We start from the raw sequence: 18,614 nt of genomic DNA, 5'->3' as shown, positions 1-18,614 counted from the left end.
GAGATCAAACATGGCTCATAGACAAAGTACTGTAATTACTGGGAGCAATATTGATTAAAAGGATTATATATAAATACAGGTTAGAGCCTTTTTTCCTCAATCGCAGTCCAGTAATGTGAGCATTCTTTGGTGAAATGAATATGAGTTGAGTCATCAAACACACCGGCTGTAATTTGGTTGTTGTGAGGTCATGTTGTCGGTGTTGATGTTACACTGTGCTTGTTTGCTGTCAAACACACTTTGTGAAATTGTGCTTTTACTGGAAGCGCCCTCATTCGGGGCGTGCGTACAGCAGTGTGACGGTGTATATAGTGTACACACACAGTACATATGCCCCTGACCTATGTGCTGAGGTGAGGCTGTGTCATTGCCTCTATTCCATGCTTTGTGACGACAAACGTTAGTTTTCAAAGGCAAACAAATATCACCTTTTGATTAGCTTTGCTTTATCTATTTCACTGCCAAAGTTTTAATTCCAGCTTCTCATAAAATCCTGTTTGCTGAGCGAGATTACACCAGAGACGTTATAAGGACTTTGATTACACCAATGCTTCATTTCCCCTAAAATGTCAGATGGCAGTCTCTAATGCCTATCTCTAATGAGTGTAACCCGGCGCTGTGGACAGGCCCACAGGCTTCCACAACTATACCCTTGACTTCAAGGCAGGCATTAAAATGGAGGGGTGGGGGTAGTGGGGGTTGGTGGTGGTGGTGAGTGGTGGATTATTGGGTTGAGGGAGGCGATATAAACTGTGTATGTGCGTCTTCGGGGTGCGGGGGGGGGGCTCTTCATCTTAACCCCTTTTCTTCCCCCTGACAGAGTGGCTGCCTTCCCCTCCTATCTTCTGTTCAATGCGATTATTAAATCTCATCAATCAAGTTCACGTTGTTATTCAGTTTAAAAGAAAAAAACAACTACATTTTCTACTTAAACAACAGAAAATACGCGTCACTGGGTGTCCTTGTAGATTCCCATTATTACGGGGGAGCTCGCTTCTGTTTTCACACACGAAAGAAAAACATTAGGAACTAAATTCAAGCCAGATCTGGGGCACAGCGGCGTGTTCCGCATACACCTGCACGCCAGCAGACAGCGCTTTCTGTTTGAGCTGATACAACCCCGTGCGTAAAAATCCTTGGTACCTTGGTGCGTCAGGTGCAGCTCATGTCCTTAATGCAAATGCCCCACTCGCTGCGTGCTCTCACACTCTTCCACCTCCACAACAGTATCCTGCCCCGAGGAGCGACCGGCTGCCGCCTCTGCTCCTTTAAGGCAATGAGGAATTAAAGCGTCTGCAGGGGCAGGGGAGAGGGTTATTCTGTGTAATGCTCAGAGAGTCAGGGTGGTGCGATTAGAGAGCGGCAGCGGGGAAGATGCGCTTGCTCGCCTCTTGCTGGACGCACAGAGGCGATGAAGATGATCTGACTTTGGAGTCTGAGCAAAAAACCTGCTTTTCATTCTTCTGCCACCGCCCTCTCTCTTCTCTTTGCTTCTTTTCTCTTTTAGTTGTTTTAATTTTGTAACATTTTATTTATTCATTTATTTTTACCTTCAAGGATGATCCGTCTTCCAGTGTTTTATTCAGGAAACCTGAAACCGGACATTTTTCTTTTAAAGATTTAGTTTAACCATTTTTTCTAAATTTTAATTTTTGTTTGTTTCTTTCTTGTTTTCGGATTTAATTTCTTTTCCCAGGATCCGCTCTAACCCGGCTCTGACTCAGCATCACACACACACCTGGGCTTCACCCCTTCAGCATCCTTTTGAATAACAGGGACAAGCAGCAAGACGCGGAGCACAGGAAGGAGAGTCTGAGCAGAGCTCTCCCCAAGAAAATCACAGAGGCGCATTTATGCTCCGAGACATCCCAGAAACCAAATCAGTGTAACAAAAAAGTACGAAGGAGATATTAAAAGTAGAGACTTGGACCGGTTTGCTTCAAGACAGTGGCAAATGTTTAACCTTAGCCCAAGCGCACAGAAGAGAAACCCAGGGAGGCACCGGTCAGAGGAAGAAGAGAAAGCATAGCTTGGGGGGATTGAACGGAGCAGGGCATGTGGATATTGGCTTTTATCTTTTCCCAGAGCATCTTGAATGGTAAGTTGCACCTGCTCATATTTTTATTATTATTTTTATTATTATTTTTATTATTGCTTATCACATACTGCAGAAGGCAAATCACTGGTAGACAGCTAAGTGACTGAGGAGGGAGGATGGAGGTCACCTGTGACCCACATGAAATGGATTTTATATGCTTGTCAAAAGGCTGACACCCCTGATAGAGGGGGAGAGACGGGCGAGGCATGAATTGCGTTTTAAATCCTTCAAGCTCTCCTACAAACCATTAGACCCATATCTGGCCTTCAGATATACACCCTGAACCAGGAGAAATAAAACGGCTATACCATGTTGTTAGTGTGCCTGTAGTCAGTCTGTTTAATTGCAATAGTTGGATATTATGTCAAGTTTGAATAGTTTTTCATTTGAATCATATTAATAATATTTGTTTTTGTTTTATACCAAATGATACTTATTTTTTTCTGTCACAACCTTGTTCCACTGTGGCCCTTAGTAATAAGTGACGTCTTTGATATAATGGACATTTGGTTTAACCCTTTCCCCATCCCCCACAGAGAGCATATTTTTCAAGTTCAAATGGCCTAAATTGACACTAAAGCATCAAAAAAGGCCAGTTTATACAAAGATCTTTAAAGGCAGTCATTCGTATTTGCATTTTAACGTTTTGGGGTTTGTTTGTTTTTTAATTAAAAAAATTAAATTATATTTCTGGCTTGAGCAGGGTGTTCGCAGCACCTGCAAAACCAGTTTTGTTACAAATGTGAGCTCAGCTTTTTGTATGTAAATAAAAGTGCCCGTGTGACATCTGGGACACAGTGTGACTAAGAACTCTCTTTTTGTTCTTAACTTATGGCTTTAAAAAAAAAAAATCGAGATATATATCTTATATCGCCATCCAGGTAAAAAATATCGAGATATGAATTTTGGGTCATATCGCCCAGCCCTAGTTGTGAGCCTGTGTGAAAGATTTTCATCTTGCGATCTGAACGCAGTAAGGAAGAAAAACGTGCCCTGAGGCAACTGTTGACATTGCGTTGAGAGCCGCTCTGTGCTGAGCTCCTGCTCAGTATTGTTATAATGTATTTATATAACACTGTTAAATGGCGAGACCTGTTCCACATTCATCTACATAAAGGAGCACTGTATTGCCTAGGGCTAAGCACAGACACGCACACACAGACACACTCGAGTACACAAACGCAGATGAGATCATTAAGCAAGGCCCTCCCATTGCTACCCGCAACCCCTCGGCACACCCGGCATTGACTGTTGATTCCCCTCCTCACTTGTCACTCGTGATTGCCAAAAAGCAAGGCACCATATGCCATTCTGTTTGTAAATGCGACCACCTCCTGTGTCATCTTAAACACACACACACACCTACATGAACAACCATACGCATGCACGCAAACACACAGGCGCACGCACGAATGCGACAGACACAATTTCCCAGTCGTAGTCAAAGACAACGACAAACTGCAATTCCCCTCAGCAAACGGTTCTCAGATGATGAAAGTGAGCGTTTTCTTCCTCTGATTTTTGATGTGCAGCGTGGATGTGATCAGAGAGGCCTCCCTCGCATTGCCACTCTCCTCTCTCTTTCTCAGCATTATGCAGTCTGTCTCTGCACCTTCCCTCCTCCCCCCGCTGTAACAGAAAACACTCACACTAGACAAGAGCAAACTGTTTCCATCTGCTTGCTAATTCTTGATCTGTTAGTCTGGCTTGCAGGGGGAATGGTGACTTTTAGCTCCTGTGTTAACAGGGTCAACCCAGATTTCTTCCTCTATCCTTTCAGTGTAAATATTTTTTTGTTTTGTTTTGTTTTTATAGGTGAAACGGGATTATTTATCTGTCAGCCTTTCTAGCTTTATTCCCAGTTGACAGTTTCAGTGGGCTGGATCTGTTCACATGTTATCACATTAAAACAAGCTATAAAGAAACATCTGGCTGAGTGAGACTGGCTGTCATTATCCTTCATGAGCTGGTGGTTCATCATTATCACGCCGACTGGCTGACTGACAGCAGTCACTGATTAACATATTGACTCTAATTGACTGTCTGGCTGGCCATCTAAATGACTGACTTAAGCAGAGACTTACTGACTGGCTGGCCGGCTGGCTCACTAACTAATACAGCCACATGGCTGGTCTACTGACTCACTAATTAACTGACTGACCCACTCTACTGACTGACTGATTGACTTGCATCCGCAGACTGACCAGTTGACAGTTGCTTTGTCTCATCATGTGTTTTTATCAGTGCGGTAAGGGAAGCCTCGCTCTTGATATCAGCACGACGGCTCTCTGACTGACAGGCACATTTCCATTTTTTCCCATTAACTCAGATATGGGAAGAAATTTGAAGAAGTGATGAGATAAAAGAGCCTGGGAAGAAATAGACTGGTGGCTCTGCTTCTGAGTGTGTGTGCCTGTTTATTCAAATAGAAGAGACCAGCCCTGCAGTCTGTTTCATCCTTATTGACAAAGTTCTGCTGCATTTTCCTATAAAGTGCAATCAGTGTAGAAAGGATTTGGAACAAGTCGCTGATCACATTTCATTTTTTATTTTTTCTCTGCTTTAGTTATTCTTAGTTATTCTTGTGCAGCTTTGTTAGTTTTCAGTTTGTCTGACCTGCAGTTACCATCTACATGCTTTATTTCAGTAACTTGCATTCAGTGGAAGATCTGAGTAACAAACTATTTCCATTTGATGCCTTAAATGCCGTCTATTGTTTTACTCTGTCTTGAATTTGGTTGTCTTAACTCTGTAATCAAAGGCATCAGAACTGTTGATACGTGTGGTCCTGTAGCTACTGTAAATTTTAAGAGAGCAGTTGTATTTGTCCATGTGGGTGTACAGTATTTATTTGGACACATGCTTATATGCTTGCACTGTACGTGGGTCCTACCGGCGTAACTGTGTGTAGTGAAGCGTGCATGTGTGCTACAGTGTTCACATTGAACACAGAAATCATGGCACTCTGCGACAGCTGCTACATAATCAGATTACTACTGCTTCAATTTGGGTTGCTTTATGTGTGTCTGGTCATTTGGGCCAGACCCATCTCTTGAGGCAACAGTGGTAGGTCTGACAGCATGTGTGGCCAGGATACATTCATTCAATTTGAGTCTGTTACCTTCTCTGGACTTCAGAGTGTCTAGAGACGAGGTCAGTGCTCGCACGTGTGTGTTAAAGTGTTCACATATGTGCTACATTTTTGGGTGCACCTGGTTCAGAAGGTATCTAAACCAGAAGAGCAGAGCTTAAAAGGAAGCGTAGCATGTCAGTGTGTCACACAAGCTGTGCTTTTACATATTCTGCTCCATTTATTGCAGACACACCAGCCTTCTCATCTTTCCCTTTCATCTTTCATTTTCCACATTCCTCCTCTCATTCTCTCTGACTCTTGTTGGATTCTCTAAAGCTAATTAATGTTGAAAAGGACATTTCTTTTAGCAAAGTCCTCCAGATGCTTTTTGGCTTTTACTTGGGGCCATCTTATCACACCAGATTCTCATTTCTCAGGAATTAATTTAAAATTTTCTGCCCTTTTAATTTTTACTGCTGAGTTCAGTGTGTGTGTATTCACCAACACAGTGCTGTGAAAAAGTATTTGCCCCCTTCCTGGTTTCTTAAATGTTTGCACATTTGTCACACTTGGATGTTTCAGGTCGTCAAACGAATTTAAATATTAGACAAAGATAAACCGAGTAATTGCTCAATGCAGTTTATAAATGATGATTTTGATCATTAAGGGGAAAAAAGCTATCCAAACCTACCTGGCCCTATGTGAAAAAGCTATTGCCTCCTAAACCTAATAACTGGTTGCACAACCCTTGGCAACAAGAACTGTAATCAAGCGTTTGATAACCGGCAATGAGTCTTTCACCTCACTGGATGAATTTTGGCCCACTGTTCTTCACAGAATTGTTTTAATTCAGCAATATTCAAGGGTTTTAGTCCGTAAACAGTCCATTTAAGGTCATGCCAAAGAATCTGAATCTGATTTAAGTCTAGAATTTAACTCTCCCACTCCAAAACCTAAAATATCTGTTTTGTGAGCAATTCAGGGGCAGACTTGCTGGTGTGTTTTGGATTGTTGTCCTGCTGCTCAACTCAAGTGTGCTACAGGGGATGAACTGATCGTGGGACATTTCTGGTCCTAAAGCAGCAAAATCAGCTCCCAGACCATCATACTACAACCACCATATCTGACTGCTGGTATGATGTTCTTTTTATGAAATGCTGTGTTAGTTTTATGCAAAACCGGACTCAAACCATCTAAAAAGTTCAGCTTTTGTCTCATCAGTCCACAAATATTTTCTTGGACATCTTAGGGATCATCAAAATGTTTTTTGTTAAATGTGAGACAAGCCTTTGTACTGTTTTTGGTCAGCAGTGGTTTTCTCCTTGGAACTCTCCCATTTTTGCCCATTTTTGTCTCTTTCTTATTGTTGAATCATCAACTCTGATCATAACTGGCCTAACCTCTTGGACGGGTCATCCATCTGCTTTTGGAGTAATTTTGGTAGGTCGGCCACTTTTGGGAAGGCGGTTCATTGAATCCCAAAGCCTTTAAAATGGCTTTACAGACTGACAGAGGTCAATGGCTTTGTTGCTCAGCTGTTTCTTTACATCAGGGCATGATGTGTTGCTTTTTGAGATCTTTTAGCCTCGGCCTAGGTGTGGCTCATGAAATTGAATTCATCTGTCCAAAAATAAAATGTGGTTAATCACAGATAATTTATGATTAATTTACTGGGAGGTTTTTTGTTTTTTTTTACACAGGACCAGGTAGGTTTGGATAGCTTATTCCGCTTAATGAATGAAATGATCATTTCTAAACTGCATTTTGGATTTACTCAGCTTATCTTTGTCTACTATTAAAATTTGTTTGTCATATATAAGTGTGAGAAATATTAAAAAAGAACAGAAAGACATCAGGAGAGGGACAAATACCTTTTCACTGTATTATACACAGTTTAATGGCAGAAATTATACATTTTGTCTTGGAGCAGATGATATTTATTTGGACAAAGTGAACATCTTGATTGATGACTGCGCTTGCTTTCTGTTTTTATTTGTGGAGACCTTAAACCCAGGTTTCAGCAATTAGTAATGCATCATTATGAGAGGAAAGGAGTCAGTACCTGTCTGCATAGCATCTTAGCATTGTTTTAAAACATAAAGTATCCAGTGGCAGCTCTATCTCCGCTGCCATGTTTGATCTTAAACAGACTCTGCAGAAAAGGAAAGAGAACCGGTGACCTCAGTCAAACTATACTTCTGGGACAGCTGGTTGCCCCTGTGTGTGTTTTACCCCGGTGTTTGTGGGTATTGTTTCTACCACAAGGGCATTTTGTCACCTCCCAGCTGGTCTTATCAGAGTCTTGCAGAGCTATGTGGTCTCGGAAAGGTCACCCACACCACAGGAGGCAGCAGACATGGATACACTTCGCACCCCCCACTGTGTTGTTTTCTCTGTCTCTTCAACTTCTGAAGATGGCGAAGACCATCTTTCTTTGGTTTTATTGGGTTTTTTTCTTTCTGTGTGTCGCGTGTTCATTTTTCCACACAAGCGAAGAGACTCGAGGTTGAGGTCAGAGGTCGACATCACAGTCTCGAGGCTCCAATGACATTCCTCTTGTTTATTGCAATTCCTGCGACCTAGACCAAGTGAGACAGACATAAGATTGAAGGATTGCACAAAATGTCCTCAACTTCCTCATTATCTCCTTGGCTGCTTATGCCCTCATGTTGAGCTGGCTCACTCTGCTTCATTACTGTAAGGAGACTATCTTAAAGGTGGAATGGCAGGCTTCCAGTTGGCTCTATCAACCTGTCAATCACTCCAGTCTAATCTTAGCTCTGCCCCTCAGTGCTGCCCATCATTTCCTGGCACTGTGGAGCAGTGAGCAGATTCTTATTCCCCTGAAATAGATAAGGATTTTAATGGATGGCCTACTCAATTATGCAATGGTGTTTTGTTGTTTACTTTTGGTGGCAATACCGCACCCTTCTCATTTCTTCTTTCTTTTTCTCTTAGGCCAAAAAAATAACTTTCACCACTGAGCTAGACCAGCTTGCAAGGCATATGCTGCACAATGCACGTATTAAAATGGTAATGGATACTGTTGAAAGGCTTCTTGTAAACACACACATACACGTCTGCACACACGCGCGGTGCTCTCTGCCACTCTGTCCGTCATTCTCTGCTGTTGTCACAGTAACCATCTCACCTTCCCTTCACAGTCCCGCCCTAATGAGACCACTGGAGGACACGGAGAGGGAGAGAGCAGCAAGGGGGTGGCAGAGAGATGCAGACACAGAGAAAAACAGACATGTATCACAGGAAGATGGGCAGCATGGAGGCAGGGTTGCCATTGTCTTGTATCTGCTCGCTGCACACGAGAAACCCTCTCTGTCAGCTACCGTTCCAGAAACAAAAGCCACTGCCCAGCCAGCAGCATCTGCTGATTACACTGTCTGCTCATGACCACACCACAAGTTCAGTTTGCTGGCTTGGCATTTCCATGTAAATCCAATAACATTATCGTTAATAGATAATTACCCCGCGCTGCATGATTTGTGACCGCAAACACAGATTAAAATTCAATTAAAGGTACAAGTGTGCGTGGGTGCTGCCTGCTCTGCTTTGCTGAGTGGCTCCATTGAAGCTCAATGAATCACATTCAGCGATTATATCTAATGTACATGTGTATAATGCACTTGAATTCATTTGAAAGAGGCAGTATTAAAATAAATGTGTGAGGGGTTTTTTGTTTTTTTTTTGAATCTCCGGAAAACATCGCTGTACACAAATGCGATCAACGTCACATGAAGGTTGATAAACAAATAGATACAGCCAGAAAGGGAGAACGTGGTGGAGCAGACCAGCAACGCTCATATTAACATCTGTTCTTTTATGTACTTTTAAAGTCTCTCCGTCTGCTGCAGCATCATAAAAGCTCTAAATGAAGTGAACGAGGCCTCTGGGCTCTGCACAGATTGGCCCAAGAATTTCATCTGGGAAAACACATCTGCCAAATGTTACAGTAATAAGCAGGCCGCTCGTACGGGCATATGAGTGTGTGCAACAGGTTCAGAGGCTCTCATTTAAAGGCATACAGTGTGCTCATATGAGACCAAATGTAAGGCATGCAAAAGTACAACGCATGCTTATTCTTGTCAATGAGATATACATGCGCTTTGATTACACGTGTGCATGTGTGACGTTTGAGGATCCTCTAAAGCGGGGTGTGTGACCTTTCACCATAGTTATTAACCAAGAGATACCATTAAATGATATAAAAGTCCTGTCCTGTGTTTTTTTTTTCTAAATAAAAGGACATTTTCAGAGAAATTAACAAAAACATTCTGTCTTATAATTACAGGACAGTCTGGCCAATGTGCTAGCAGAACATTTTCTGTAACTTTACACATTTATTTCATACAATTTAAGCCCAGAGAGTCGTGTTGATAGATTTATTTTATTTACTACAGAGATGTGTTATTGAAATTGCACTTATTATCCTTTATTAAAATCTCTCAGGGACTAAATGTCTAGTTAAACTTCTTTAAACTGACAGAAAGGAGAATTTCACTGGTCTGGCCCACTTTAAATCAAAATGGCCTATATGTGGCCTGTGGTGTAAAATGAATATGACGTCCCTGCTCTAGCAGGTTCAGTCAGTGACATCAATCAGAATGTGTCACATTTAACCATGGTATGGAGCTGTTCCCATCTTATTTCTGTGCTGCACTTGTTAGGGGGAGATAACTGCAACCCTAAACTAACAAACTGCCCAGCCAGGAGCCTTTCAGTCAGTCATAACAGCATCTTCGAGCTACATGCATGTCCTAGTGTGATTTAGCAGATTCGGCCTCGCGGTGAGCCCTCGTTCTTTGTTGGAGCCGTTTACATAATAGCAGATTTGGGTTTTATGAGGTGAATGTTAGATAACACACAATCATAGTGTAGTGTGATTTCCAGTCTTTACTGTGGCTTCATATGTCAGGACTTACAAAATGCTGTTGATCAGCACTGCAAATTTGCCTATACTTGCTCCAAAGATTTGCATAGATTTCCTCAGCTTCACTGCCAGTCTCAAATATCCAATGATTGTTGAATATGTGATGTTATATGTGATTCCCTCTTCTTTTAGAGGCAGTCCATAAACATCTGGGAACTGAGGAGACCAGCTGTTAGATTTTGGGGAGAGGAATGTTGTCTCACTCTTGTCTGATACAGGATTTTAACTGGTGAAAGGTCTGGACCGCAGGCAAGCCAATTCAGCATCTGAACTCTTCTCCTGTGAAGTCATGTTTTTGTAAATATGCAAGGCCTTCCCTGAAAATTGTAATTTGGATCGGAGCACATGTTGCTCTAATACCTGTATATAAAACCTGTATTTACCTTTCTACAGCGATGGTGCCTTTCCACATGTTCAAGCTGCCAATTTCAGAACTTTAACCTGTATTTATGGATTTCATTTTGAACTGTGTTCAGACAGCGAATTCTGGAAGTGTTCCTGAAACCATGCAATGATTTCCATCACATACTCATCAGCATCCGGTATTGATTTTCAGCCTTGTCCTTTGCACACAGAGATTTCTCCAGATTATCTGAATCTTTTGATGATATGATGCACTGCAGCTGATGAGATATTTAAAGTTTTTACTCTGTGGTGAACCTCTGCTCATCTTTACCTCTGTGAAGCTCTGCCTCTCTAAGATGTTCTTTATACCCATCATGTTACAGATCTGTAGTCTTTTAACCTAATTAGTTGCATTATGCATCTCCAGCTGTTTCTTTTAGTACCATTTACTTTTCCAGCCTTTTGCTGCTCAGTCTCAACTTTTTTTGAGACCTGCTGCTGTCATCAAATTCAAAATGAGTTTTTATGGGTTTATGAGATTTGCAAATCATCGCATTCTGTTTTTAGTAATAATTTGCTCACGCACGCGGCATTTACACTAACGTGGACGGTGCACAACACGACATTCACATTATCTGTGTGTATGATGACTATCCTGACATTGCTACAGTCCTCACCCAGTAATACTGTTCGCTCCCAATCAACGTCCCTTGTCAATATTTACTATCGTCTGCCGGTACATCAGCCGCCTTTGCCGTGTTCTCGTTTCTCACCGTCAACTTAATTAGTCACATCTCTTGGTTTAATTACATCAAGTGGAAGGAGGTTGCAATCTCAAGTAGATCAAATTAAGCTCTATGCAAATGCTGGAGTGTCTCGTTCCAGGTTTCTGTGGCAACAATGTCTCTATCTTCCTTATTTCTGTTGGGAGGAGTAATGCAAAGCTTGTCATCAGTTGCTAAATGAAATCTTACACTGGAAATCACTCCTATTAGGCAGGTTAAGTGGTTGACTGTCTGTTTAAGTTTCCACTGAGAAGTGACTAATCCCCGCTGTGTGTGTGTGTGTGAGCGAGACCGAGAATGAGAGAGGGGGACAATATGAGAATGAACCAGCTTAGATTTGGGAGAAAACATCAGAGTTACATCATATTTGACTAATCAGCACTGACAGCCTGTACAGAGATGATCAACTTCAGCAACTTTTCAGCATCACTGGCAAGTAAACTAACCATGTATCGTTATCTATCTTGTTCTATCTCTCAAGATACTGTAAGTAAATGTTTCAGGATAGTATAATGTCATCAATACAAATTAACACTGTGCTATCAAAACACAGCCGAATCAAGTTTCAGCCTGTGGTTATACATTTCCTACTAATGTACTTGTGTGCTGCACTTCCTCTTAAACTGCATGGTCATATTGACACTTTAATCAATGCATTCCTTAAAGGGATTCTTAAAGCAGTAATCTAGTGCTGCTCAATGCTGCACTTCACCTGCTTAATGCTTCAAAAGTTGCTAACTTTGTTGTTGCGTACGTGTGGCAGCACGCTTGCACCGAACAAGATTTCTGCAGAAAATGGCAAAAAAAGGTCAAAATGTTCCATGAATCTAAACAGACATCCAGAGCTGAGTGATAATTCTTATAGATTATTGTTAGATTTGTGTTAAATCCCAAAATAAAACTTAAATGTAATTCTGATTTATTGTTTGCAATAGAAAAATATTAATCTGATTTGATTTCAGTACAAATTAATTATAGGAATAATTGACTGTTTTTATTTCATTTTATTTTCTCGCACAGCCCCCATTAAAATGGAAATTTTTCCATAGTGGTTACTGGGAGCTGCTGGCCGGTCTGTAGGCCTGTGCGTCTGAGGCAGTTTTATTCCTTAATATGAAAGAAAAGCAAATAAACTGGACCTTCTGTGATGCTGCTGATCACAAATTTGATTTTGTTTTATAATGTAGTTGAAATGTTTTTCTGCTGCGCTGAACTTTTATCCTTAGTGCAACTGTGCTTTCAGCTACTTTAGCAACCAATCTTTAAGTAATGCAATGTTTCTTAAGTACAATAAAAAAATTGTGAGCTTGTGTGGAACTGGATTTCTCTAATCATTCCCATCCACTGTGTCCCATCGACTCCATCACTGAAATTCAAGCCAAGATTTTTGTAGTGTGATTTGGAGTCTTTACTGTGCACCAAGATTTCTGTCTTGCTTGTGAGCCACAACTCTTACTTCATCAGCCCCCTTCCCATTCCTCTGTCCACTCTGCACTCATGTGGGAAATGCATAAACTATGTGATATTGACGGACACGGTGCACAGGCCTGCCGGACAGTTATGCAAGGATAATGTGAACTGAAAGGTCTTCTGTGTAAATTTTCTTTTATATTATAGCGCTGTGACTTATCTGACTATGTGTTAAATTATTGAAATTATTATATATATGCGAAAGTTAAGGAATCTGAAAGAAAAAAATATAGAAGACACCAAGGTAATTATTCCAGATTACATTTTGCTCATCCTGTTTACATGGGACTAAAGTATGCCATGTAAAGGGCTTTAATCTGCAACACATGCTGTGCACTATTGGAGAGATTTTCATGATCATTTGTTGAGGTTATTGTTTTGGTGGACATGTGGTCCCTTGTAATCCCTTCCCATGAAACAACTGTCCATTGTTCACTCATAACCCAGATGATCCCAAACATTAAATGAAGCATTATGAAGCCAGTACAAAACACTTTAGGGGGTCAGCAGTTTTTGCACCAGAGACACAGAGAAAGCTGACTAACCTCATTTTACCCAAATCTCAGTAAAGACAGTGATGGAAATATTCAAATCAAAACAGAAATAACAGTGACTGTATTTCTATGTTATTTAAAAGGCCTGCTGGATGCATTTCTAAACACATAACTCGAGGTGTTGCACATTGATTTAACTCTCCACAAAAGGTAAACTGACCAAACAAACAAAGAAAGAAAAAAAGAAGAAGAAGAAAAAAGCAAAACTGCGGCATAAAGCAAATCAGCCAACAGCAGAAACCAGTCAGCCTTTACTTTGCTATAAAATTTCTCAGTTGGCCCAAACCAGGAAGTGCAGCATGGTGGTTGGAAGAGTAAACATGAACATGACTGAATATCATTCCTGCAGTGTGACTTCATTATTGATTAAAACAATGAAAACACACTTTGACTGAAAAACACTCACTGTGCATGTTAATGTTGTGAAAACTGTCCTATGTATTACCAAAGCCTGCATTGGTATCGGATCAATCCTTTGTTTCTGTCCTCTAAGTTCAGTATGTAGTCCAGTTAATTATGTCAAATAAATTACTTTTTAGAAATAAAAAAATACACCTCAAACATGCACTATGAAAAATGTCTGAACCTTTTTGTGTTGACTGTCATGTCTGTCTCATTTATAGTTCATTTAAACAACAGAAGTTGACCCTTTAGAGACAGGCATATTTAAATGGATCCAAGCAAACCCAGGTTCCAAATTCATGAAAAGCTGAAAGGTGTGTTTTGTTGTGTTAACTAATTATTGTGGAAAGTAAAAATCTGTGATCAAGTGGTTATTAAACCCCAGTCCCACAGATTGCTGCTATCTGGGAAGCGGCTCACTGCTCTACCACCAGATTTTGGAGCACCGTCTTTCCTTTTTACCAGATTCATCCTTTGGTGGCACAAAGTGCTACAGCTCTTATTTCATTGTGCAGTCTCCAAATCCATAAATACAGTAACATGATCCTGAATCTTAAAAACCTAATGGAAAATCACCAAACATATTTCTTTGAACTTTTTTTGTTTTTCTTTTTGGCGGTGGGAGTTCACATAGTCAGTCATGTAATACACTTTTTTAAATTTATGAAATGAGTTGAAATAACAATAGAAATGCATACTCCTCTGTACGGTAACACAGAGTCCATCGTCGATTGCCATCAGGCCAATCACGTTCAGTGTAGTGTGTAGCCACCATCCGAAGGCCCATTTTGAGACAGGAAAAGTTTTGAATAATAGCTGTACTGTAAATATAATGATCTGATAATGTAATACAGTTTAGTAGTCCTGTTATATGTTCTTCCCACATATTTAAATTAGAGTTGAATGAAAGGTGTGGACCTGTACATAAAACATAAACATAAAACACAAAATGTACAGTTTAGTCTGCAGCCAAGATGATAAATTATGAATGTGTTACTTGTGATGAGGTTTTTATGTAGTTGCTAACTAATACAATTGTGGTTAGTGTTTGCCTACAATCCTGTCATATACCTGTAAAATAAAGCTTTATCTCGTGTTGTTACAACCTGATGATACACTCTCTTGGACCTGCTGTCTGTTAGGTTTTGTATTGTTGATTGTCATTTATGCTTAGAAATATTTAACCATATATGCTTAGAGGTGTATAATCATTTGTAGATTGAAAGAATGTCTCATCCTAGGAGGTCTGTAACAACTCTGTGTAGCATGAAGAGGGGAGTGCGTTCACTCCTCTACAGAGTGTTCTGGCGTGGATCACACACCTCCTAGGAGAGGTCGTATCTTCTCTTGCTGATATATGGTTTAGCAAACACACGTATATCTCTTTAAGTATAAGAGCCTTTTGCTTTGATAGATCTGCTAGACGCCTGGCACCAGCTTTGGGGAGTCTTCACAGGGTCACATCTTGATCTCACACACACACACACACACACACACACACACACACACACACACACACACACACACACACACACACACACACACACACACACACAGGCAAGGTACTCTTTGTGTGTATGTAGACGTCATACAGTGGGGCAAAAAAGTATGACAGAGGTCAGTAATTTCCACCAGAGGTACACTTCAACTGTGAGAGACAGAATGTGAAAAAAAAATCCATGAATCCACATGGTAGGATTTGTAAAGAATTTATTCGTAAATCAGGGTGGAAAATAAGTATTTGGTCAATAACAAAAATACAACTCAATACTTTGTAACATAACCTTTGTTGGCAATAACAGAGGTCAAACGTTTACTATAGGTCTTTACCAGGTTTGCACACACAGTAGCTGGTATTTTGGCCCATTCCTCCATGCAGATCTTCTCGAGAGCAGTGATGTTTTGGGGCTGTTGCCGAGCAACACGGACTTTCAACTCCCGCCACAGATTTTCTATGGGGTTGAGGTCTGGAGACTGGCTAGGCCACTTCAGGACTTTCAAATGCTTCTTACGGAGCCACTCCTTTGTTGCCCGGGCGGTGTGTTTTGGATCATTGTCATGTTGGAAGACCCAGCCTCGTTTCATCTTCAAAGTTCTCACTGATGGAAGGAGGTTTTGGCTCAAAATCTCACGATACATGGCCCCATTCATTCTGTCCTTAACACGGATCAGTCGTCCTGTCCCCTTGGCAGAAAAACAGCCCCATAGCATGATGTTTCCACCCCCATGCTTCACAGTAGGTATGGTGTTCTTGGGATGCAACTCAGTATTCTTCTTCCTCCAAACACGACGAGTTGAGTTTATACCAAAAGGTTCTACTTTGGTTTCATCTGACCACATGACATTCTCCCAATCCTCTGCTGTATCATCCATGTGCTCTCTGGCAAACTTCAGACGGGCCTGGACATGCACTGGCTTCAGCAGCGGAACACGTCTGGCACTGCGGGATGTGATTCCCTGCCGTTGTAGTGTGTTACTGATGGTGACCTTTGTTACTTTGGTCCCAGCTCTCTGCAGGTCATTCACCAGGTCCCCCCGTGTGGTTCTGGGATCTTTGCTCACCGTTCTCATGATCATTTTGACCCCACGGGATGAGATCTTGCGTGGAGCCCCAGATCGAGGGAGATTATCAGTGGTCTTGTATGTCTTCCATTTTCTGATGATTGCTCCCACAGTTGATTTTTTCACACCAAGCTGCTTGCCTATTGTAGATTCACTCTTCCCAGTCTGGTGCAGGTCTACAATACTTTTCCTGGTGTCCTTCGAAAGCTCTTTGGTCTTGGCCATGGCGGAGTTTGGAGTCTGACTGTTTGAGGCTGTGGACAGGTGTCTTTTATACAGATGATGAGTTCAAACAGGTGCCATTCATACAGGTAACGAGTGGGGGACAGAAAAGCTTCTTACAGAAGACGTTACAGGTCTGTGAGAGCCAGAGATTTTCCTTGTTTGAGGTGACCAAATACTTATTTTCCACCCTAATTTACGAATAAATTCTTTACAAATCCTACCATGTGAATTCATGGATTTTTTTTTCACATTCTGTCTCTCACAGTTGAAGTGTACCTCTGGTGCAAATTACTGACCTCTGTCATCATTTTAAGTGGGGGAACTTGCACAATCGGTGGCTGACTAAATACTTTTTTGCCCCACTGTATGTTAATGAACCTATGCATATTCATGTAACCTCAATAAAAGAACAGTGGTACGGGAGAACGGACGAGAGGAACTGGGGTCAAGCGAAGGAACGGCGTTTGTCCGGTCTCTCCCGTGCACGAGAAACATGAAGAACTTTGCCTACTTCGTGTCTTGCTTGCTGTGTAAACGTTCCAGCGAATAGGTTCAAGCTACAAACCTACCACTGTCCTCCATACATTACCAATTCCATTTATGCATTAAAAAATATTCTGAATGCCATATAATGTATATTAAATCACATATTTTCTCTCTACGAGATGATAGTTTAGACTGAAGTAAAATCCTCCTCTTCATGTGTAGTACTGAAGCATTCGTTGACACTAAATGGCTTCCATTACCGATCAAATAGAGGTAATTTGTGTCACAATCTGACATCGGTGACGGGCTGCATCTGGCCGTGCCCAATCTGTACACTCAGATGAGCCAGGAGAGGTAGAGGGGGGGCAGGCAAGGAAGGAGGAAGAGAAGCAGACAGAGGAAGAGGAGAGAGAGAGAGAGCGCGGGTGCAGCTTTCTCAGACAGCTGGTGATGTGCAGCTGTCTGGGAGGCTGGATTACTCCCTAAAGTCTGCTCTCTGAGGGAGAGGCGAGAGGGTGACGAAAAGAGTGAGAGAAATAAATAGAAATGGAGACTGAAATGGGGACAGAGAAGCAGAGTGATGGGGCCTGGAACAAAGGGGATTTGGGCGGGCAAAGACGAAGAAAGCAGTACAAAGCAAAAGAAAACAGATTTAAGTTACTGAGATGGAGGAAGAGAGCGACGTGAGAGTGATCATCAGAGATAAACAGCAGACAGGGGAGGGATCAAAACTCATTAAATCAATCCTGAATGTGTTTCACCGTCTTCATTTGAAAGGTTTCGAAAATGTGTTTCAGTGAAGTTATGCTTTACTACAGGAAACAGTCAATTTTTTACTTATTTAAACCATACAGCTAAATTCTGTGTTAACGTGAGTACCCCTGTTATTAAGGTGTAACCTAAAGAGGTACAGTTTATTTACACATATCTCTGATAATACACCAACACATTAAACCATCATTATAGGAACAATTAACCTTTTAAAAATCCTTATTTAAACAGCTTCTTGCACTGAGATTACAAACACATACACGTGACCTTTAAATGCTCTGACAAAATATGGATTTTATTTTTAATAGAGTTTGAATGGCCCAGCATTTAACCCCATTTTCCCCAGTTCAGCGTGAATTTGGTGATATGACATACTCTGTTAGAAAGCCCACTGTTTACACATTATTTGCTTGGTTGAAGTGTTGTGGTTTGTTTATAGATAGTGTTTGCGCTGTGGAAATTGATATGTCCTACGTCATTGAACTCACCATTTCTATGCTGACGCTCCGTGAATGCACCACTCTGTGCCGTGTGCTGCTAGTCTGCCTTTGCAGCTGCTGATAGCCAGCATTGCTCCTTGTGTCCTCTCATCAGCATTTCGTGGGTTTTGGTTTATTGCTGTGTGTGACTGCCAGAAGGTGGGTTCTGTTTACATGATGTTGTGTATGTCAGATGCTATTGTGTGTATTTGTTCCCTCGTGACTATGCTAATGTTATCTTATGCTAATGCGCTAATACGCTATGTAAGCTACTAAGCTAGTTAATGCTAATTATAAATCTTGTGTAATTATTGAAGTTGTTATAGATGTGAGTATTGAATACAGTTCCTTGTGCTATCTCTGTGCTAGAATAATGTCTGGGCATGTTGAATGTTTTATGTGTGCTGTACTGATAGTTG

At 41.2% G+C, this 18,614-nt stretch overlaps 1 protein-coding gene across 1 annotated transcript in view; it reads left to right on the top strand.

Annotated features, from left to right (window-relative positions):
- The first annotated feature begins 1,304 nt into the window (after positions 1 to 1,304).
- The window catches only part of LOC308400902 (serine-protein kinase ATM-like), a 102,835-nt gene continuing 85,525 nt past the window's right edge, over positions 1,305 to 18,614 (top strand). The window contains exon 1 of the mRNA XM_080888941.1: positions 1,305 to 2,098. Within this exon, the coding sequence (XP_080745067.1) occupies positions 2,096 to 2,098 (3 nt within the window). The 5' untranslated portion in view covers positions 1,305 to 2,095. The remainder of the gene's footprint in view (positions 2,099 to 18,614) is intronic.

The sequence above is a fragment of the Rhamphochromis sp. 'chilingali' genome (genome assembly GCF_963969265.1).
Source record: "Rhamphochromis sp. 'chilingali' genome assembly, chromosome: 8".
NCBI lineage: Eukaryota > Metazoa > Chordata > Actinopteri > Cichliformes > Cichlidae > Rhamphochromis > Rhamphochromis sp. 'chilingali'.
Note: the sequence above shows the minus strand (reverse complement) of the source record. Positions and strands in the feature narration are given on the sequence as shown.